General features: G+C 43.5%; 1 protein-coding gene across 9 annotated transcripts in view; it reads right to left on the bottom strand.

Annotated features, from left to right (window-relative positions):
• LOC108924920 (forkhead box protein J3-like) overlaps positions 1 to 23,171 on the bottom strand; it is an 88,346-nt gene that overhangs the window by 5,245 nt on the left and 59,930 nt on the right. For 7 of the 9 annotated variants that reach the window (XM_018736569.2, XM_018736570.2, XM_018736567.2 and 4 more), the window contains 5 exons: positions 18,105 to 18,188; positions 12,136 to 12,237; positions 8,279 to 8,407; positions 3,021 to 3,201; positions 74 to 667 (listed from right to left, as the gene is read on the bottom strand). In XM_018736569.2, coding sequence (XP_018592085.1) covers positions 74 to 667; positions 3,021 to 3,201; positions 8,279 to 8,407; positions 12,136 to 12,237; positions 18,105 to 18,188 — 1,090 coding nt within the window. The remainder of the gene's footprint in view (positions 1 to 73; positions 668 to 3,020; positions 3,202 to 8,278; positions 8,408 to 12,135; positions 12,238 to 18,104; positions 18,189 to 23,171) is intronic. The other 2 variants (XM_018736563.2, XM_018736562.2) reach the window with 2 other exon arrangements.

The following is a 23,171-nucleotide window of genomic DNA, read 5'->3' as shown; positions in this document are numbered from 1 at the left end:
CGGCAATGAGAAGTTAAGTTGATTGATAAGCACAAATGATTTACAGCCAGCCGGAGCGGCAGCCTTCGCTTACCCGAATTGCAGGACATCGTCTGCTGAGCAGAGTGGTGGGACTGGTGTGATAATGACTGATGCTGGTGGTTCTGATGTTGCTGCTGCTGTTGTTGCTGGGAGGAGTGCCGGTTGTGCTGCTGTGCATGCTGGGATGGGTGTGTCGAGTGCTGTGCGTGCTGAGAAGGGTGCTGTGAGTGCTGCTGTTGTTGAGAGGGGTGCTGGTTGTGCTGCTGTGCATGCTGGGAAGGGTGCTGTGAGTGCTGCTGCTGCTGCTGGGAGGGATGCTGGGTATGTTGCTGTGTATGCTGGGAAGGGTGCTGTGAATGCTGCTGAGAGGCATGATGGTTGTGTTGCTGTGCATGCTGAGAAGGGTGGTGTCCATGCTGCTGTGCATGCTGGGAAGGGTGCTGAGAAGGATGCTGCCCGTGGGGAGATCCGCGAGTGTTCTGGGCCTGGAGCTGGGCAGCGTGGGACATTGGCACTTGGCCACCACTATTAGGAGCACCGCCTTGGCTGCTGTGGGGGTGGGAGGTCACGCTCCTGCTGGGCGAATGCTGGTAGGGGCAGGCAGCATGGGGAGGCTGTGCACCATCTGGCGGCATGCCCATCATACCTGGCAAGGGGTAGAGAATACAGCCATCATCACCTCTGTGCGCATATACACCAACAGCAAAGGGTTTGAGAAGACTTGCTGGAAACTCGCTTCTTTCATAATTGACAACATTTCAAATTAAGGCCTTTGAGTTGTTCCTCACTTTCTTTCTACTTAGATGGGTCTTACACAACTTTAGGGCGTCTTTGGGTTGCTGGGGAATGACGAATTGCCCAACTAGACGCTATGATCTCAAGTATGCTATGATAACCATGCTGGTTGAGATTGCCATGGATTTGGGAAAGATCGACAACTCCGTTACCAGCAAAACAGCCCCACATCATGATGCTGCCACTTCCATGCTGGACAAGGGGAAACACAGAAGCACAACTCATGGGCTCACCCTCTCTGTCTCTTATAAATATTTGACAATTAGCCCAAATATTTAATATTCTAACTAATTGGTCCATAAGACAGACTTCCACTCCCAAAATGTCCAAATTATGTGCACCTTTGGCCCAAGCAGGAGAACTCAACTTTGACAGGTACTCTACACTTGCACATACCTGTCACTGCTACATTCAATGCCCAGGAACACTTATCCGGGGAAATACAGCTCTGAAGAGAATGCAGAGCTATATTATAAACACATTTTTGCATTAAACAACCAATTACCCAACAACAGAACCGGTTATCAAACATTCACGGTCAGCAAGGAGCAAAGTTTCATTTAAATATCCTTCAAGAAAATGAAGTGTACACAACGAGGGCTGCAGACACAAGACAGAGAGACAGACACCCACAGACAGTGTTTTATTAGGTTTTACTCAAAAGCTCAGCTAACAGGGGGTGGAGTGTAAAGGTTTAGACGGTGGGGAAAAAAGCGGCACGTTTCAGATTATTGTGACATCTCACAGCCAAAAGACACAATGTGTTAATGCCGTTCCCAGTAAATAAACAGCATCACATATTACATACTCTAAAAAGACCCGACATTTCAAGGGTGTCTTAATTGGATTTGAGATCTAAGCCAAGACTGCACAAATCCATTTGCAGGCCAGACAGACTGTGGTTTTCTTCCCGCCGTGAGTTCCTTAAAGGATTTCTGGCAAGAAATTCTGGTGACTCAAAGCATTTCTGTGTCACAATTTTATAAACAAGGATTAAGGAGGTCAAAGACTCTTACACCCAATGTGATTTTGCCAGAGCATCTACACAGATATAAAAAGTTAACTCGGTAAACTTTTACTCTGGCACCCTTTATTACATTTTCACCAAGCGTCTCAGTTAAAGAAACATTAATACTGTGTAAACATCAAATGTTGACGCTGCGATTTGTTGATTTTCTAGACTGTTTTATGAAAAGTTCATGCAGATTTATTTATTAATTTTGCTGATGCTTTTGTCCAAAGCAACTGTTAATCTTAAGGTGCTTACAGTGATTTATACAGCCTGTCAGTTTACTTTGACCAAGGATATTATACCAGGAGGGTGGAGTTGAACTGGGGTCCTTTCAGTGGAAGGCAGAGGCTCGATCCACTATGGTAGACACTACCATTTCTACTGCAAACCTAGAGTTTCTTACTATACCATTTTACATATTCTGAATGAATTATGAAGTGTCTGAATGTTCTGTCCAGTTGAATATTACACATTCAGTGTCAAATATTAACTGCGCCATTATAAATTATTATGTGTTGGCATTAAACTTACATGTTACCTGCATGCCGTTGATGGTACAGTATGTATTAGTACTGCTTCTTGTAAAAACTTAAAATGTACGGTACCCAGGTAAAGTGCACGTGGGCAAGCTGGCAAAGACCTGTCTGGGAGGAACTACATGAAACAGTGTAAGCAAAGCAACCCAAAAGCATGCCCCTCCTCTGGGAAGTGGTGCAGAAGTGCGGAGAAGGCACATCCGCTCCTGATCAAACTTGTTAATCGGATGCTTTGTGAAAACAAACCAGTGTCCTGCGAGCGTGCTCATGCCTTTCAGTAGGACTGATAATGCGGTGAAGTCTTAGTTGTGAATCAGGCAAACACTAGAGCTTTTAGAAGCGTCTCAAGCCTTGGATAAGCACACTTGTGGCCTCTAGATCCAAGAGTGCAACTAAATCTCAATTTCTGCATCATGCTTTCCTTACAGTGGAAAGCAGGCTAATGGTCTCTTCGCACTATATTATGCACTCGGTGTGAAACATTTAATTAAACGCCACCAAAAAATACTGACTTGCATGGGAGGAGAGAAACCGGTGCTACTCAGATGTGTTTGAGAATAACTTCCTCTCGGCGATGAACCTCTTTTTTCCCCCTCAGAGAGACAGGACACAAGGAGTTGAGTCATCACTGCATGTGGGCAGTTGAATACACTCACCCTGCTGGCTGAAGGACTGCTCAAAGACGGACTTGTAGAGGCTGCGGAAGGAGGCGCTGAGGTCCTCGAAGTCCGAGAAGAGCGGCTGCTTGTCTCGCTCCACCATGCCGTACTGTGGCTGCGGGGGCGGCTGCTGCGGGAGGCTCACGGCCTGGGACACGGGTTCCGGGTGGCCGCTCACCTGCGCGCAGCGGGAGAGGCGATCAGAGAAGCGCACGTCTGTCAACCTACCTCGCCCTGAACTTTGACCTCACACAAACGGCACTCTCACACTGTGGCCCGCAATTAAAAAACTAAACACCGTAAGTGTTTTTTGCACTTCAATTCTACCCTTTTTCTACAAGCTTAATGTTTATAATAGAAAATTTTAACTGCAACAGCATTCTTAAAAAAATGCCCTGACTTTAATGGAAGACAAGTTCTAAGCATCCAGAAGGTTCTCATCTTCACTGCAGCACTGTGTTGGCTCACTGGAGGGAAACGAGGGCTTGCTTTGCTGCAACAGGACAGGGTGTCACGTGCATGCGCCCGGGACATGGGGACACGTGTATCTCAAGGGAGGGACACACAGCTGACGACGATTATGTCTCAGAGAAAACGCCAAAAGCAATCATGTTTAAAGGGCAGTTTTTCAGATATCACCTCTATGGTCAAATGAGTTGTAAATCATCACAATGTCAAACGTGAAGTCCAGCTGCACACAGTTTTACGTGATCGCTTCCAGGAGCCAACATACGTATATATCTATATACGGCGATAATAAAACAGCAGTGCAAACAGGTTCACGTGGGAGTATTTTAAGGAAGAGCGGTAGACTGCACGCCAGGGCCTGAAATGTATTGACTGAAAGAGCATCTCTAACACTAGACTGTACCACAGATTAGGGACCCTGAAGGCTTTACTGAAAACAGGTGATTTATTTATTGTAGCAATCATAATCCCACATCAGGTGATACAGTGTGTTATGCCTTATATACGCTCAGTTCTGATAAATAGGGCTTAAACCTTCAGAGACCTGTTCAGTAACCAGTAAATTCTTAAAGTCTATCCTAAACTTTACTGGGAGCCAATGAAGTGACCGAAGAAATGGTGCAATAGATAGTACCCGAGAACTGGTGAAATATACAAATATACTTTATACTTATTATAATGCCTACTGCAAAATTGTAAATTTCTTGTAAATAGGGAATAGTGGTGTTTGGTGTTCCGTAGAGTAAGACATTAAAACCGTCTATCCTGCTATAAAGAAATGCATGGATTGTAATTTTTCTGTACTCCTAACATGCACAAAACCTATCCAAACAATAACTTAAAGAAATACTACAGGACAGATCATGGGCAAAATTATTCCTTAATTCCTAGCCGATTCCACAAAGGTCAAGTCCACAGGTGATCTATCTCATCAATCTTATTAACTCCAAGCAGTATGGACCCACAGAGTTCAGAAACTGTTTCCAATCACGCAATCTTCAATCTCAGAACACAGGTTTGCTTTGACACCTGCAGTGTCACTTAGTCATGCTAGATATGTGTCAGGATAGGAAGGAAAATTAATTTTAAATCATTGTATGAACTTTTGTAGAAGTTACATATAGAGGGAAAAAAATGCATTGGTCCCAATACCAAACCCTGCAGAACTCCACATTTAACTACAGACACAAACAAGGTGACAAGAGTTGTCAGAAATCTGCAAGAGTACTGTCTGATCTGTTGTGTCAAAGTGCTTTTATCCATGATTTTGATGAGACCAATCCCCTCTAGGTGGATGTTGGCCATTCCTTTAATAAGACTGCTCCAAAAAAAGCATCCCAGCGTACTTTAATGCTTCAGACTGCAGGGACCTAATATCATTATGCGCAACCATAATGGACAACCAAGGAAACAACTCCCCGACACGTAATCAAATCAAATTGAGCCCTAATGTCAGAAACCTTGGCCTCAGGGAGGCGTTTTGCTGAAACTGTTGGAGAGAGACAAATAGAAATTGTAACATTTCTAAATAGTCACAAAAATTAGCACTTTATCTGCAAAAGGCAAGCTGTTGAGCGTGGAAAACCCTGGTTTGTGTTCGAATTAGGGAGCGGTGTGTAGCGACACTTCTGGGGTCAGCAAGAACAACCGCAGCACCACAAAGAGCCAAATTAACTAAGGAGACCGAGACGAACACATTTCTGGTCCGGTACAGATGCCGACTGCTTAATCTCAGTTAAAGTTTTAATGCAGTCCTCCAACTGACAATTTACCCACCAAGTAAGTTCTATCAACCGTTTTTTGGCAGGTAAATAAATCATCTGTACTGTCAGGAGGGTAAAAAAAAAAAAAAAAAAAAGTATATGCTGCAGGACACATAGAATAAACAGACACTATCCTAAAAGAAGGCTTCCGATATCTACTAGGCCACGCACCATCTGTCTGGGATTACAATTACGACGAAGGGGCTGGAACACTGGCTTCTCCCCGGTAACTCTGCAGTTTGTAGTCGTCGGGCTTTTACTAGCGTCGAGCTCAGGAAGCGTATGAGCGAAAAGTGTTCCGAGAAAAGCTGAAACTTAGACGGAAGACAAGCAACGTTTCAGAGAAAGTGGGGAAATGATGCGGTGCCCCTTCCCTTCAAGTTGTTGGAAAAGCATCGGCAATGCTGAAAATCAACTTTGTAACCTGTCTTTCTTGGCATTTGCAAAAGCAGTTGGAAAATGATGGTAAGCTCACCATTGCGTCTGTTTGCGCCTCTGTGTGAGCGAATAGAAGTGGCAGGGATGAGCAGATGGAATATCATTTCGTCAATTTGTTGCTGGATGGACCGCAGCGGGTCCTGGCAATCTGCCAAAATGGCTGGTTATAGACGGCAAACTCCAGTCTCTAGTCTAAAAGTTGATTTTTGACAATTACCATGACAGCTTTGCAACACTCCCAAATTATAAACAGCTAGTTATAATGGGTCTTGGTGTTTTTGTTTACCATAAGCTGCCAAGAAATTTTTCCAAGACGGAAAGACAGAAATTACTCCCTCCCGTTTCTCGACCCAATTTAGCCGCCCCACAAACGGCTGTCGTTCCTTCTGCACTCTGGGAAGAGTTTTTCCCACTCGCACGCAGCCCCTTTCAGCCTGTCATGCTGAGCCCCACGGTAGAGAATGGCCCATTCCAAGAGCGACGACCTCGGTCCACCAGAGCAGCAGCTGGAAACTTAGCGGTTGAGAACATGGACGTGTGACCTGAAGGCTGGCCATTCAACCCTCTCTCCCCGTAACTCTTGCGGAACAACTGAGCAAGGCAGTTGCTCTGAATTGCTCCAGTATTATTATTTTCCATCCATTATCAATAACTGCTTGCCCTAATGCAGGGTTGTGGTAGTCCAGAACCAAATCACCTGAAATGAATGTGGGAAGAAACGAGCACTCAGAAAACCCACACAAACAAGGGCCAAATTTGCAAACTACACGCACACCGAGCCAAAATGTACACCACGTCTGAACTCAAATGTTAGGTTTCTACACTAAGCTACTTAGAATGATTTGCCCATTTATACAGCTGGGTAATTTTTTACCGGAGCAATTCAGGGTATGCACCTTGATCAAGGGCACAACAGTAGGAGCAGGGATTCCGACTCGGGTCTTTCGATTCCAAGGCACCAGCTCTAACATTACGCTACATGTGGCCCTATAAATACCACATACAAATACCAAGCTGCATATATGCATATATATATAAATACTTCAAGTCTCCTTGGATAAAAGCGTCATCTTAGCAAGAAATTAACAAGAACAACTAACGCACGGACGTCACAGGCGCTGAACCTGCCCCTAGGGACAGTTTACACAGACATGCTAGGGTAAGCGCGGGACAACAGCTAGAGTCCTTGAAAGCTGCAGTCCTGTGGGCCTAAGCATACATTTTAATTAGCGCCTAATTCTACACCTGAAACAAGCAGAGGAGTAAATTAGCGATTGCTTCAATACAGCAATCCAAAGCAGAGCAATCCAGGGCAGGATTGTAGTCCCGTATCTACAGGAAGCAGGCAAAATCACTTTATTCCACTCCAATGACGCTGAACCGCTTGGTCCCGTCATTGAAAACATCCAAAGTCAGCAAAGAGAAAGCTTTAGAATGTATTTATTTACTTTATAATGACGTGATCCAGTCTGGGTTACACATCCCTTTCGGAGACTCAAGAAAGCAACTTCTTGTCGCACTTCGGGGGACTTTAACCACTACGGTGCGATTTGCTAACGCTCAATTTCATGAATTGACACTTCCTGCCATAGGAGCCGATGTGGCGCTCTTGGTGCGCAGGGGGGTAAAAATACTGCTCATTTACTTTGGTCCACTGCTATTTTTCTTGTGATGTTTCTTCGTGCTGGGTGGGTGGAATGTCAGGGGTCAGTTTGATATAAAGCTCATTGTATCTTTGCCTCTGCCTTGGCTCAGCAGAAGTGAAACCTGCATGCAAAATGGTCTTTTCAAACAGGAAACCATCAGAAGCTGCATCCTCTTCTGAGTCCCACCCAAGACAAGTGTGCACTCAAACATCAGACCTACACTTATCACAGCCTCTTCTGAGGTTGAATAAACAAACAAACAAAACATTTCCCTTATGGAATTCGAAAGACCAAAAGGACCTCTTGCTCTGGCCTCAGTGTTATGGAATGATCTACATTTCTCACTCAGAGCTGCTGAATCCCTCTCAAGTTTCAAATGTACAGATTCACTTCTCTCTAGATTTCCTATGAACTCCATAAACTTAAATTACTTCATCTGCCACACCTACCCTTGTATTTCCTGTCAACTCCATATGCTGCCACTCATGTTAATGTCACCTGTTTAAAAAAAAAAGTCAAATTCCCTACCCCATTCAACATACCGCTGCCCATCTAATGTATGCTGGTTCACATGGTTGCATCAAACAAGCTGACTGTACTTTGAGCATCACTTGTCTATTGTCTGTCTCTCCACCTGCTGGCAAACTGCACTTTTGTTTACTCTGAGCTGCAAATTCCTTTGTTGAAAAATGTCTACTAAATGTATAAATGCAAATAAATAATTTAATTAATTTAAAAAAAAAAAAAAAAAAAAAAAAGATAATACCTACCTGCTCTTTAGAAGCAAGCCCTAAAGCCCAAGCACACACACAGAGGCGGACGTGTCTGCACAAAAGCAAAGGCACACAGGCACATGCACACAGGACATAGGACATGCAGCCAGAGCCTGACGTTGGGCTGCAAAGGAAGGACGTGAGGAACACACGTGAGGGCGTCGTACCGGCGTGTAGCTGTGCACGGTGCCCACACTGTTCAGGTTGACTGAAGCCAGGCTCTGGTCGGACAGGCTGTTATTAAGGCTGCTGCGGGGGCTGTCGCTTCCGTCCTGGTCAGTGTTGTACAGCGCTACCTGGAAGCACAATCGGCCGTATAAGCGCACTACGACGACACATGGAATGACAATCGGCCACATTAGCGGAGAACAGAGCCACCTGGAATGACAGTCGATACTACAGCGGTACCTGGGCAGACAACGAGCCTTATAAAAGTCAGGCATAATGACGTGTGGCTGTCACATAATAGCACCAAGGAGGACAAACTGCTATTTATTAACAGTACGCTGGAAACATCCCCACCTCGATATGGGTTCTGCATACTCGCGCTCTACGGCTTTAAAGGTACCATCTTTTATAGTACATGATACCGAATTGTGCTGAGGATATATACGAGAGACCTTCAGTGAAAATGGCAGGAGAACATCCCGGAGCAAAGTTGAACAAACACAGCGAGATAAATTGGGGAAAGATTTATGACAAGTATTACTTGAGTACGAGTCCTGAGCAGACATTCCAAACAAAGCTAAAAAGACAAATGTACGAGCGGTAAAACATCAACATGTACATATCGTGAATACCACCGTAGCAAGAAATGTTTTTGAAGGAACCCTAAGTGGACATTGAATAAATAAAAATCACAGAACAAAGCTAACAGCACTATTTAACTTTAAAAAAAAAAAAATAAATAAAATCTGAGGACGGCTAGGGTTCAGTTACATATTACACAAGACAGATTGATTTGATTTCACGATAAAAGCACTTACGTATGGTTTTTTTTCTTTTTTAAGTAGGATATAATAACTAGGCTCGGGAAAGATACTGTACGTGATTTAAGGAAAACCATCAGAAACAATTATATCGCAGTGTTTTCCAGGAACTAACAACATGTTTTGCGTGGGCTACCCAAAGCATATTCTTAAGTGAAAGTGACAGATTTAGAAACCGATCGGCAACGATTCCAAGATGTTTAAAACTCCACTCAGCAGAAATGGCAGCAGCATAAAGGATCACGGTTTGATTTCGAAGTCAATCCCTCCAATCGCCTCTAAGTAGCTGATGATAAACTATTATTGGCAGTATAAAAAACACAGACTTCTGCTTTCTGTCGGTGGAAAACCTAATTAAATCCACGATAAACAAACAAGCTCACAAAATGCGCACTGAACTCAAATGAATCACAGATTTATGGTGGGCTGTGAGAAAATAAGATAACTTAAAAGCATTAAGATTTTATTAATTTCTTGCTTCGCTGATGTTTTTAAATCAAAAATAACCTGTAACAGTGTATCCATTTCTATGTCTGGGTGCTTTGCTGGAGCAAGTCAGGGTGAGTATGTGTCCCAAAGAAACTAAAGCAGTATCAGGGGGTTGGGTTTAAACCAGCAACCTTCAGGTTACAAACACATGTGCTGTGTCACAATAATGCCATCGCAACATGCTTAAAAACTATTTTAACTTAATGCGTCTTGCTGCACTGAACAGCCGTGAAAAATGGACAATACGGTGCAAACGCCGGTTCCATGTCTATTTCAGAACCCATTTCTGTTGAACAAAAGAATGCAGGAAATCAGTTCCAGTGAATAACTAGAATTTCAAAAATATCTGAAATGAATGAATGAATAAATAAATAAATAAAATAAATAAAGGCTGTGATCCTTGCAAAGACAAAAAGAACTAAACTTGCTTAATGACCGTCTGCCGGCATGTGCGAGGGGTAGCAATGGGGCAGAAAACCGGAACACGTTCCCTTTATCAGCTACCTGTCTGGTTCCTATTTCGCAACTCCTTAAAAGCTGTCACGTCGAGGATGTTCAAGGTCAGAAGAGGCCAGCGCGTTCAACGTTTTTAACCGTGCCTCCATATGTCACACGTGCATCAAGTGCTGTGTGTCATGTTCCGAGTAGTTGCTTATTACAGAAATTAATGGATTAATTGACTAAACATAGGCATGTATTGTATCCTTTGCAACAACAGAAAATAAATTTGAGGCATCATATTAATGTGCCCAGGTCGCTGCTGCATCTGTTGCTAGGCAACTGACAAAAGCACTTTACCAGCGTATAGAATACCAAATTCTGACATCAACGACTGGGTGATTCAAGAAGGAACGTGGATTTGTCCATAATGCAGATAAAGCACACAAATTACGACAGTTTAAAAAACACGGCGATATTTTAGAACGTACGTTATTTTAGACGACGCCGTCCGACAGTAAGGACAACACATACGGCTAGGCTGCTAGAATACAAATGTTGACATGAAAAGCTAAATTTGAAATTTATAACAACAAAGGAAAAACCACCGTGACAATGGCAGCTCGGGATGCAAAGCAATTTAGTGGCATTAGTCGCCGACGCGGACGGTCCACCGCAACGCCAGTGACTTCAACCCAATTTTTGTTGACAAAATAGTTAAAAGCTCAGCTTTGCTTTTATCCTCCAGCCAGTAATTTACCGCGATGCAATGCTATTCAGAAGAAATGTGGGGAAAAAGCAGGCAGGTGCAGAGAGCTTGGCTGCATGAGCCGTGAACATTAAATCGCAGCCCAGAGCAAACGCGTTCCGCAAGCGTGTGGCGGCGGCCCCGCTGTCCTTCCTGGCCGACACCTGAACCGTGGCTTTAATCTGCTGCTAATCCAGCTGCTACATGTCCGCAAATCCAGGATGTAGCGCCTCATTTTCCTGCTCCCTGCTACGCGCGCTAATCATAGTCGATAATTCGTTCAGTAAGAAATCTGCACAGAAAAGGAGTTAGAGAGCATACATCCAAAAAACTAAACTAGTATTTCCATCATTCCGTTATCAACAACGTCGTGTGCAATGCATGGTCACGTGGTGTGGAGCCTACCCTGGAATAGGGTGCGAAGCAGGGTGCAACCTGGATGGTACACCGGTCCACTGCAGGGCAATCACACACACCCACTAAAGGTATCTTTCACTCTAATAAAGGTCATTTGGAGGCCACTTCCCCTGGAACACATCTGCGGTAGGAAAGCCACACAAATAAGCGGGGAAACATGCAAACGCTACCCAGCGGGAGCCTGAGCTGAACTGACGCTCGCTCCCCGCTGCGCCACCGCACCGGTCATGCAAAGATACGCAGCCAAAACGGCACGAAAACACCTCAACGTTAAAGGGAATCCCAAAAAGAAGAGTTCGCCCAGAGAACGTGAACAATGGCCAAAAAAAAATTATATTAAAAAAAGAATTACAGCTAAAGCACACAAAGATGATACTAAGAAATCATAACAATATTCCGCACAGGAAAATAAAACAAAATTAGTCTGAAGAGAACAACAATAATAATAACAAAGAAAGAAAATAACTTAGTGGTCAGCAAATGAATACCTGATTTCTTGTGGGGCCTTTTTATTTAATAAATTAAAAAAAAAAGAAAAAAAAAAAAGAAAGAAAACTCGTTATGTTCTTCACTGCCAACTTCTTTATGCGCTCCAGAGAGCGAGGCTCTTAAGGGGAGCCTAGAGCTCGCGGGAGTTCGAAAACCTCATTTAAATTTTGACACAAACAGCGACACAGCGTTAAAAAGCTGCCAGCTCCGGCGTCGCATTCCCGCGATCAAGCAGACCGAGGCCCTTCATGTAGGAGAAGTCGGCAAGGCGGCAGACAGACTGGCGGAGAGGCGCGCCGCGCGGCGAGTCCCTCCGCAGCAGGCCCCTAGCCTTACAGCGCGCCACGCAACGCTGGGCTGGTACCAGTTAACCGCACACAGCGGCAAGATGAAAACGCACAGCATTATTAAATGGCGCTATGCGGAGCGCGCGCCGCGGACGGAAGCCGGGTACCTTGTTCGTCACAGTGTTGATGGCCAGGGTTGGAGAGGCACTTCCAGGCATCATGCAGTCCATTCCGATGGAGTCCGAGTCCAGGCTGTACGGAGTGGAGGCCTGCGAGGGTTCGGGTCGGGATTTCGTTAAACGGGCACAGGAGTCTCGCGCACAGCCCAAGGGTAAGAAACGTGCAACTACGAGGAAACGAGAGGAGAGCAGCAGAATCCCGTGCACGTGCAGGAAATGCTTGACTCGCAAGGAATGCCGTTCCGACGACCTCGGGTCGGAAATCGCAAGAAACCCGTAACTTATACCGCATCGTATATTAACAATTATACATATTAACTCACAAATACACAATCAACATGCATGAATGCTACGTTGTATCACAGGACTGTTATATTTTTTGACTAACTTCACATATTCTTCGCATTAACAGAGTAACATAAATGCAGTGCAGTTATTATTATATTTTAAAACTGCTGTATTTTCCCTTCCGTTTCTAAACCTGTGTTCTTTTGCTTCTTCTTTTCCTGCCATCAATATTCCCTTTTTCCCTTGCTAGGCCCTTTAAATAAAAAAGGATTTTGCAGGCAATCACAGAATGTTAAATGTTTTGTAAATGAAATTTTTTTTTTTTTTTTTTTTTAATTTAAATGCAATCGCCGATTGACACATTGAGTCGATCGGAAATATGGTGGCTTGTGGCAGCATGACCGTGATGATGTTATCCCACAGCAGATGGAGCAGTCAGCATTAGACGTTATGACCATGGGGATTTAAAAAATAATGTAAGTTTAATCAGATGGCCATCGTCATTTCAGGTGGTAACAAGTTGCATATGTATGTTGTAAGTATTTAAAAAAAAAAAAAAAAAAAAAAATTAATTACTTTCAGTGACCAAATGGAAATTTGGTTAAAAGCATATAACAAACAGCTCAAATTTTCACCTAAGCGAAATGTTTCATTTACCCCAAGGCCCAAATACAAGGAGGACATTACTGAACTGACTACTAAAAATATTCATAAGTTATTTTCCTGACCCTTAGAAAGAAAGAAAAAAAAAACATCACTTAAATACAACTAGAAAATTAGTTTTCAGACATCTAATCAATTTGCAATTAACCCAGCAAATGTATAGGAAAGAATAAACTCATCAGCTTAATGAAAAGACACAAAAAGTGCATAAATAGGTACGAGTCATACAGAAATATTAATAAACTACCAGAGTGCAATTTACCTTTATTTAGGTCAAATTAAAAATAATTTGAAAAAGGGATATGAAACGCAAAATAAATAAATGAATGCAACCACTTTTACTTGCCGGCTTTGGTGCCGGCAGATAACTCCAGCATGCCTGTCTCGGAAAACTGCTTACTGTAAGAGGATTGCCTTACAACAATAAGATTTTTTATTAGCGATAAAAACGGAAACATTAAAAAATATATAAATCATAAGTCTGCATTTTCATGTCCTGGTTTTTTTTTCTAATGGAAATAAGGAAGGGCCTTTGAACCGAGGAGAGGAAAAGATCAACTGAGAGGATGAAAGGGGGAGAAAGGGACCGAGAAAAACAGAACAAAGAAGTCAAAAAAGAAAGAATACCTGTTTCAGCACCTCACGTTGCACTAGTTGCACAGACAAACTTATTCAAATTTTAATTCTGCTTTAACACCTCTACTGTCTTCACAGCCTGCCTGACATCCTGCGTCAAATGGGTTTATATCTCTACATCGTCTTTATATCATGCGCCCAGCTGATTTTAGACCTCCACAGTCTTTAGACTTCCCGGCATACCCCATGCAGCTGGTTTTACACCTCCACCATCTTTCTAACCTGTGTCCAACTGGTTTTACACCTCCGTCATCTTTCCATCCGGTGTCCAAGCTGGTTTCACACCTCCACTGTCTTTCCCAGCCTGTGTCCAACTGGTTTCACACCTCCATCACCTTTACATCCGGTGTCCAAGCTGGTTTCACACCTCCACTGTCTTTACATCCTGTGTCCAGCTGGTTTTACACCTTCACCATCTTTCCATCCGGTGTCCAAGCTGGTTTCACACCTCCACTGTCTTTCCCAACCTGTGTCCAACTGGTTTCACACCTCCATCATCTTTCCATCCGGTGTCCAAGCTGGTTTCACACCTCCACCGTCTTTACATCCTGTGTCCAGCTGGTTTTACACCTTCACCATCTTTCCATCCGGTGTCCAAGCTGGTTTCACACCTCCACTGTCTTTCCCAACCTGTGTCCAACTGGTTTTACACCTCCGTCATCTTTCCATCCTGTGTCCAGCTGGTTTTACACCTCCACTATATCTACATCCTATGTCCAGGTGGTTTTACATGTCCACTGTCTTTACAGCCCGTCAGACAACATGCGCACAAACTGTTTCATACATTGCCATCTTTCCTCTTTAATTTGGTGGGAGATTGGATAGACTGCACTTTGGCTGAACACACACCGCTTTCTTTACTGACAGCTGAGAATGGAGAGAGCCACGTTGCACAACCAGCAGTGGTAAAAGGCCTAACGGATCAAAACAACTATATCAAAATGGCACAATGGTGGTGTCAAAAAAAAAAATCCTCCGTGGGTGCCTACATACCAGAATCTAAAAAAAATAATGTTACAGTATCATGAACACGCAATATATGTCCTGAGTGTTTCCTACGGAGGAGTCCTGTCTGCTCCACAGCATAAAAAAATGAGAGAATGTGACCTTTGAATTAATCTTATGGGAAAAAGCAAAGGCTGAAACAGAAAACCAGTGATGGACAGGATACCACTATTTAGGAAGACACACGATTCAGGATTTCGGAGACTTGAAATGTTTCAGCTTTAAAAGGTAACAGCTTCAAAGTCAATCCAAATGTGACGCAAGCTTTCAAGTGACTACCCCTCCGGTCAGAAGACTACCCCGGAACACCAAACCAAATACGACAAGCACAAGGCCGATATAAAGACAAGTCCCGGAGCAGAAAAATAAGTTAAAGCGAACGCCGAAATAACCGATTGAGTTTAAAAAAAATTTATACGGCTCAAAATGACTAATGAGCGCTCTGGGAATGATTCATTCCTAATTCTGGCAATGGCTCTCAGGTGCAGAGTTCAAGCAGGACAGGGACACGCAGCGGGGCTTGGAAGAGAGAGGAACGAGAGCTGGATGTGACAGGTTTCCCCGGGGACGGACGGACGGGATGCAAAGCAGAAAGGCCGACTGAGAATGCGCGCATTTTATTTTCCCCCTTCGGCAGAGTGAATTGATTTCAGCACTGTGCCGCTGTACAGTGGCGTCACTGGGAGGGTGCGGACCGCATCAAGTGACACCATCATAGGGAGTGACACCAAAAGGACATTTTTGTGCAGTGTTTCAGCAGAAATGTATTGTTTTTTGAAACGTATTATTTGTTATTTTAAAAAATATCCCTGTAGTTAAGTTATAATACAAAAAACATTTCTGTAAGCCCAGCTGACATGTATCAGTATAGCTAGAAGGGTAAAACACCGTGCTACTTTACTTTTTGAACCTTCCAATGCGCTCCGTTCGCACCTCTCATTATCACCCAATCACAGTGACGCTTTCAATCACGTGGTTTCGTCTCCACGCGCTACGAGCACGCGCTCTTGTTTTCGTCGCCGCTGCTGCTGTTTTCTATTCGCTGATTTTGTACGATTTTTTGGTGTTTTAGCTACAATATTGTGGCAATTCATATTTGTGACCCTATATCAATAACGTTAAATAACATAAGTTCTTAAACGTTTTTACTTCGAATTCTGTTTTCTTTCCGAATTTTCACTTTAACCACGTAAAACTATGTAAATGTGAATACACTTAGACTATGCATATGATATCGTAATTTAAAGGTGTAATTTTAATGTTTACGTCACTACTATTGCCGTTACATTCAGCGATATACGGGAATTAGGATTTACGAGGAACATTAGTACAAAAAACATTACTACGGATCCTGTATGGTCTGGTATAGGGGGAGGTCCGTGGGGGGTGGGTGACACCATGAGTTACCGCACTGGGTGACACCAACCCGAGTGCTGCTGTACTCAAGAAACGGGAGTGTCGTGGCTACTGAAATGGACGATGACCAACACCAGCTAGTTTTAACATGCGCTTGTTTATCAAGGCAGCAAAAACCGTCATGCTTAAGGTCCTGATTAAATGAACGTAATCCACTATCGAGCAATTTGCAGATCCTCCCTCCCGTCGAAAACGGGAAGCGAAATCCCGAGTTTTATCTAAAGGGAGACAGCAGACATTTCATAAGTGAGGCTGGGGAAAAGTGCAGAAGCTCACAGAGATTAACCTCCGGGCACTTTGCGACTTGTGTCTGCTGCAAATCTAAATCCACCATCCCGATCCGCAGGGGGCCGCGGGTCTGCTCTTCTCTCGGTGACAGGCAGTCGTGGACTCACAAGAAGGGCTCAGACATGCAGCAGAAAGAGGCGCTTTGACCTGCGATCATCCTCCTGTCTTTCCGCCGAGCTGCAACAACTGCACCGCCGCCAGGCCGCTTTCCCCCGCGACTCCGAGACACGACGGCCCGGGCGCATGTCCCTCGGCAGAGGGAGAAAGGGCAACTCCGGCTCCGCGCACAGCGAGTCATGCAGGTCAGTGAGCAGGAATTATCATCTCAATGCAGCTCATGATACTGCTAAAAGAACGAAATGTCCTCGCATGCAGATTGACGCCATTCATTAATAATGAGGAACCCTGCTTTTCATTCTGCTGCTTCCTTCTGCGACTAAAGATTTATTCATTACCATAAGAGTTTTCGAAAAATAAACTACTGTGAATTTTAATTTTTTTTTTTTCTTCCAAAGGCAGGGAAATACTAATGTTTTATATTACTGAAAATTCATCATTGATAACTACTTATCTAGTGCAGGGTCGCAGTGGTCCGGAGTCTATCCTGGAAGCACAGGGTGTGTGGAAGAGTACACAATGCAGGGCAATCTCTCTCACACACACACACACACACACACACACACACACACACACACACACACACTCTAAGGACAATTTAGAGACAGCAGTTCACCTAAAACACATCTTTGGAGAGGGAAGAAACCTACATAAACAGGGGGACAACTCCCAACTCCATACAGACTGACCCAGATGTGTACCCATGTCATGACCCAGCGCAAGAGCTGCGAGTCACTAGTGCAACCTGCTGCACCGTAGTGCCATCTAATAGAAATATCACAGGCTTACTGTCAAAGGAGTTCCTGCAATTTTACCGTTTCGCCACTTGAAATGAAAGCATGCACTTGATGTCATTGTTTTCTGACCATTTTGGAACCCCATCCAATTACTTTATAGATTACATTATAATATTATTTATTGTCTTGCGCAAATGGTTGGAACAAAACCCGTACGACGTAAGGAGCAAAACCGCCACACTGCGCAGCAGCGTCATGTTTCAATCCACCTTTCCTACGACAAAACACAAATACATTCGAACGCACGGAACGAAGTGAATCGGATTCCTAAATACATTCTGATCAAATTAAAAGTGACTTCAAGCCATTCGCGTGGAAAATCACGCGGACGTTTCGTACTTTCAAAGCAGCTAATGTGGCACCTACTACCGGGCACCTCGGACAACGCAGCAGTAAATTGAAGTGCGAATGGGATTCTACGTAATTATCTCTGGTTGTTAGATATTGCGATAAGAGTCCATTGCAAAAACACATTACTAACAATCTAACAGTTATTTCATACCTCTGTGAACACTCTTTTGGGGGGAAAAAAAAAAAAAAAGAGAAAGGTAAAACTGCGGGAAAACACGAGCCCATAAATTCAATTGTAAACGGTGCACACACGAACGCCATTGTGCCTGTAATCGAGTTTTTCGCTCTTAATGACAAAACAAATCTACAGAGAGATTCGGTGCAGCAGAGATGTCACCAATGCGAAGGGCCTTTACAAAGCCGTCCTCACCCCCGCCCCAGACCCCACGCACTCACCCGCTCAATGGATCGCGGCCTCTTCTTCGACCTGGCGGGCAGCGCATCTTCCTTCGGGTTCGTGTCGATGGCCCAGTAGGAGCCCTGGGAGCACACAAAGTGTTCATTAACCACTCACCGCACGTTACATACAATGAATGATCTTTCGCTCATGGCTGAGCCCTGGAGAGTTAGCCTTGAAGAACACAATTCTCTACCCCGTGCCTCTTAATTCCCTCCCCCTTTTTTTTCCTTTTTTTTTTTTTTTTAAGAATACGTATTTATACATCCTTGTAATGAAGTACACAGTCTATGCATAGGAACAAATCAATACACTTGCAAACCTCAGCAGTGATAGCGATTATTTTGGGCAGCAGCTGAAGTTCACAAAGGATCTGAATAGGCCAAACTGGGAACTTGGGAAGAGCACTAATATGAACAGAAAGCATAAAAATCCCAAGTAGAATATAATGATTCTCTCATTCCGTACATCTCGGCGAGAGCAGAAAGGGTCCAAAACTGAAAGTTACACCGGTTCTTAATTTTGGCCCTGAAATGGTGGAATGAGCTCCTCCGATCTCCCACATTCAAGAAGGGTTTCAAAACCATCTCTTTCAGACTCATTTCCCTGCAGAGCACCTGACAACTTCATCAATTAGATAAGCTATTTGCCAGCTTCATAAATCCAATAAGCTACTCATATATCACTTCTTCAGCTGTCTATTTGGGTGATGTGTGTCAGTTAATGGGGATATCAGTCCAACAAGTCTTGCGTCCATAATCATGTGTCTGCATCCGAAGTTCTTTACTACTGAGGCCCTTTTGTTTGCTGCCAGCTACATAAACGTAAATGTTTTCGTTAAAGTCTTTAAAAACAAATCCAACGTGTCCATAAACTCGGTGAATGCACGAAGAATTAGCCTTGTTCAAGCCGACTAATTACGACTGGAATGGAGTCTAATGATCGACAAGTACTTCTCACCCTAAGTACCAAGCGGCAGAGCTAATGTGCGTGAGAAGATACACCACTTGATAGACATTAAATCCTCAGACATCAAATGTGCTGAAGTACAGAATCCCCAACCCTACACCAGACATCCCGGTTCTTTAACACAACGTAAAGTTTAAATCTCCTACGATGTGCACTCTCTCCGCACCAGTTGTATCGATTCTTCCTTGCAGCTAGAGTCTCTCCAGGTGTGAGCACAGCTGCGGTAATCAGGTAAATAATGCGGTAACTCACTCTATCGTATGGGACTGGAAGCCCTAAACCCAGGACTGAGTCTGAATTATTTATATTTCCCTTTCTCGCAGTTGGTTTATTTTATTTATTTATTTATTTTTTTTTTACAGCTGTTGAACTTGCAGTAAAATCCAGGTAGAATTTCCACTTAAAAATATATTAACATTTCTAAAATAATTTTCTAAATTTAGTATATAAATCCTGAAAACCCTTTACGTTATGGGTTATATAACCTAGCCCAAGTCACTCGAAATACGCAGTGATTCTGCAGGGACACGGACGGACACCATCACCCATCGGGATGCATGTCGGTGTTGCAGACAGTATTGATGCATGGACTGACAGAAAATATTATTAGAAATTTACGCTATTTGTTCAGCAGACAGTTTTCTGCAAAGCTATGTGCATCTCGGGGTAAACAACACTGCAGTTTACAACAGACAAAGAACTCCAGACAGAGACAGAGGATTATGAAAGCACAGTTGGCTTGAAACCGCCGTTTTTTTGCACACATTACACAATTAGCTACCTATTCAACCGAATCAGAAAATACAAAGATGATCATGGCAGATTTCGGAATGAAAATGAACTTACATCAATTATAATTTCCATAACTTTAACCGAGTAAACAATTAGCAGGATTATTCACGGAGTTAAAACTTTCGAACAAAGCAAAACGTGTGGTTTTTTTTAATTTAAATACTTACTATTCATTTTAGCTACATCAACTCATTTAGCACACAGCTTGCTTCAAAGTGACTTTGGGGGGGGGGGGGGGGGGGGGGGGCAAACCAATACAGACTTCGAAAGCCTTCATGAAATAAAATTTTTTGAAATGTTCTTTTTTTTTTTTTTTCTTTTTAAAAGTTCAGGCATGGCAATGTTTTTGCGCTAAAAACACGAGCGCAGTCAGGCGACGATGAACGTAGCTGCTAACCCTGCTCCAATAGAACACAAATAATGGGCACATTCGAGCGCAAAGCACATCGTCTCATGCATCTGAATTCCTTTCCCTATCGCCCCCACAACAGCTATTCAGTCCATCGTCGGGCACGAACGTTGCGCTAGCGGCCCGAGAAGCGATGCGGTAGCTAGCTAATGGTGCTTGTGTCTTTACTACATGTGTACGTAGCTCACGTGACAAAAAGAGAAAAGAAAAGCAGGACATGACATTTAAAAGCATGAATATTAGAAGCTGATCGGAAGCGAAGATCTGATTACTGTAATATTGTGACTGTTGTGGACGTTTAAGTCTAACACGGCAGTGAAAGTAACTTGAGATGAAAATTGGAGAAGCGAGAGGGAAAAAAAACTTGAGCCGAAGAACATTTAAATGCTCACACCGAGGGCAGCCGGTTGCTCGACCCCAACCGAGACAAGAGAAACCCCATCTAGATCCATCTCGAGGAATACTTAAAAACAGTCAGCTGGTGGCAAAAAACTAATTTGCCAAGTCTTATAACTAACCAGGAAGTCTTTGACCTAAAGTGAAACCCCATGAGCCATATGAAAAAGTTATGAAGCCGTTCTTTTTATTAAAAAAAAAAAAAAAAAAAAAAAAAAAGATTAATCACTAGAAGCCGTGGTTTGATGCAATGGTTGTTTTCAGGCTTGTTTATTTATTTATTCCAATCAGAGCGAGATAAGGATGAAAGGGCCGTACTGCTCGACTGCTCTCAGATTAGGCCAAGGCGCTGCGAAATAAGATGAAGGATGGGTATGAAGAGGCCGAACGTGGCGGGAGAGGATCAGGGACGCGTTGACTGCCGTCTGCCCCACCCATGTGCCCGATGCGCCACCTCAGCCCTGGGGGGATGCGCCGCACATTACAGCTTTCTCGTAGAAACGGGCAAAGGCTCGTGCTACAATAACGTATTTACAACGTTTTTAACAGCTCCGGGAGAGTGGGTCGGAGGATCACCGAGCACGCCTGCGAGAGGGTGCGAAAGCAGCCTGGCAATCCACCAGCATACATTAAATCATTAGTGCTGGGAGAAAATTAAATAATAATAATAATCTTAAACTTGACTTTTCAGGCTGGAGAGCAATTCTTTGAAGGTTTCTCCTGGGGAAGGGAAAGCATCGATTGAGAAGCGGAGCATTCTGGATGGGCGCGTGCCGGCCACGCGTCTCAAACCAAATCCTGGCGGCGAACGAGGTCCCCCCCCCCCCCGCCAACCGCTACACAGCGCTTCCCTTCAGCGTCAATATCTGAGAATTTCCGGCAAAAACTCGGCATCAGTATTCAACCTGCACGTTACACCTATCGTTTGGTTTATGTATGTGTGATCGGTAAGTTTAAAACACACGCACACACACACACACACACACACACACACACACACACACACACACACACACATCCCAGGCACAAACGGTGCGCGAGGCCTACCCTGTGCCAATGGGAAATGCGTTCCTCCCCCTCCTCGCCAGGGTCTCCCGCTCGCGGGCGCCGGCGCCTACATCCATCATCTCCAACATGAGACCTCTCACAACACGCAGGCCTCGTACACACTTCTCGGGTACGATTACAAATCCCTTTAACGCGCCCCTGTCTCCCGTTAACCCGCTAATGGTTACAGCTCCTCTCTGTTTTACCCGGCTTCCGTGACAGAAAACAATAACTTTACGCCGCATTACTTTACATTTACAATACCCCCATAAGCACACCGTAACAAGGTGCTTAAAAATAAAAGTGTCGAAGCATTGCTGCAGAGCCGTTGTATCCATAATAAAGGTATTTATTCAACATGCATGGATGCACTGAGTGCCCAACTTCACTAATGACTTTTAAAGGCGGATAAGGACGTGTACTTTTAGTGATGCGGCGTCTAAGATACGAGCCTGATTTTATATTAAGGCAATTCTGTGTTCCGTGTCTCTACACAAGCATCATTATCGAATGTGTGATCGGTGTTGACTGATATCCACAGACTGCAGTACTTTTTTTACAGCCCCCCTAATTCTTTGTAAATGGGGACTTTTTAAATATCTGAAATACTGCTTCTTTTATACACAATTGTAACCACATTTTTTTTTTTTTTTTTTTTTAGATGTTGCTAACTATTAATTTCCGTTAAACTAAGTCATTCACCGTTTTCACAAGGGATTTTTTTAATGTATTAATTTATTGTTCAATATTGTTTCGTCTGTAATTGCTGTTTTCTTAAAGGTAATTTATATAGGTGTCTCACGTTACAAAAAAAAAAAAACATTACAAGGTATTTACACTACCTAGCCTATTGTACAAGCAAATTCTAAGCTAAAAATCATAATTATCAGCCAGTAAAAGGTTTGTATATGATGTCCTTACCAATGCTTCATTAGTACAGTATCAAACGTTTTATTATATTGCTACAACTGTCCTTTGAATCGTATCCTAGCTCTAACCATAATGCAGCAGAAAAAAACAGATTTTTTCATGGACAAAGACTTTTCCCTTAACAGGGATATTAAAATCATAAAAGGGAAAGTTACACAAAAATAGATCTGCACATTTTTTTGATAAGATGGGGGGGTGGGGTAGTGTGGGGGGAGAGGGCACATGTTTAAATAGGGTAATACAAGGCACATTGGCCTAGTCATGTTTCACTCATTTTGCATCAGGACACACTGATCTGACATCAGCCAAAAAAATGTGATATTATGAATTATAAACCTTTACTCAGCTGATGCTTCTCTTCAAGATGACTTACTACATCAAGAGGGACTCAAATCCAGATCCTTACGATGCAAAGCGATGGCTCTAACCACTACGTCATCTGCAACCGCAACATCAATATTACTATAGTATTTATTACACTGCTGGATATAAGGAAAACAATCAATCAGTTTCTGAAACGTAC

This window comes from Scleropages formosus, chromosome 2 (genome assembly GCF_900964775.1).
Source record: "Scleropages formosus chromosome 2, fSclFor1.1, whole genome shotgun sequence".
Taxonomy (NCBI): domain Eukaryota; kingdom Metazoa; phylum Chordata; class Actinopteri; order Osteoglossiformes; family Osteoglossidae; genus Scleropages; species Scleropages formosus.
The sequence above is the reverse complement of the archived record's forward strand: the minus strand, read 5'-3'. Positions and strand labels throughout refer to the sequence as shown.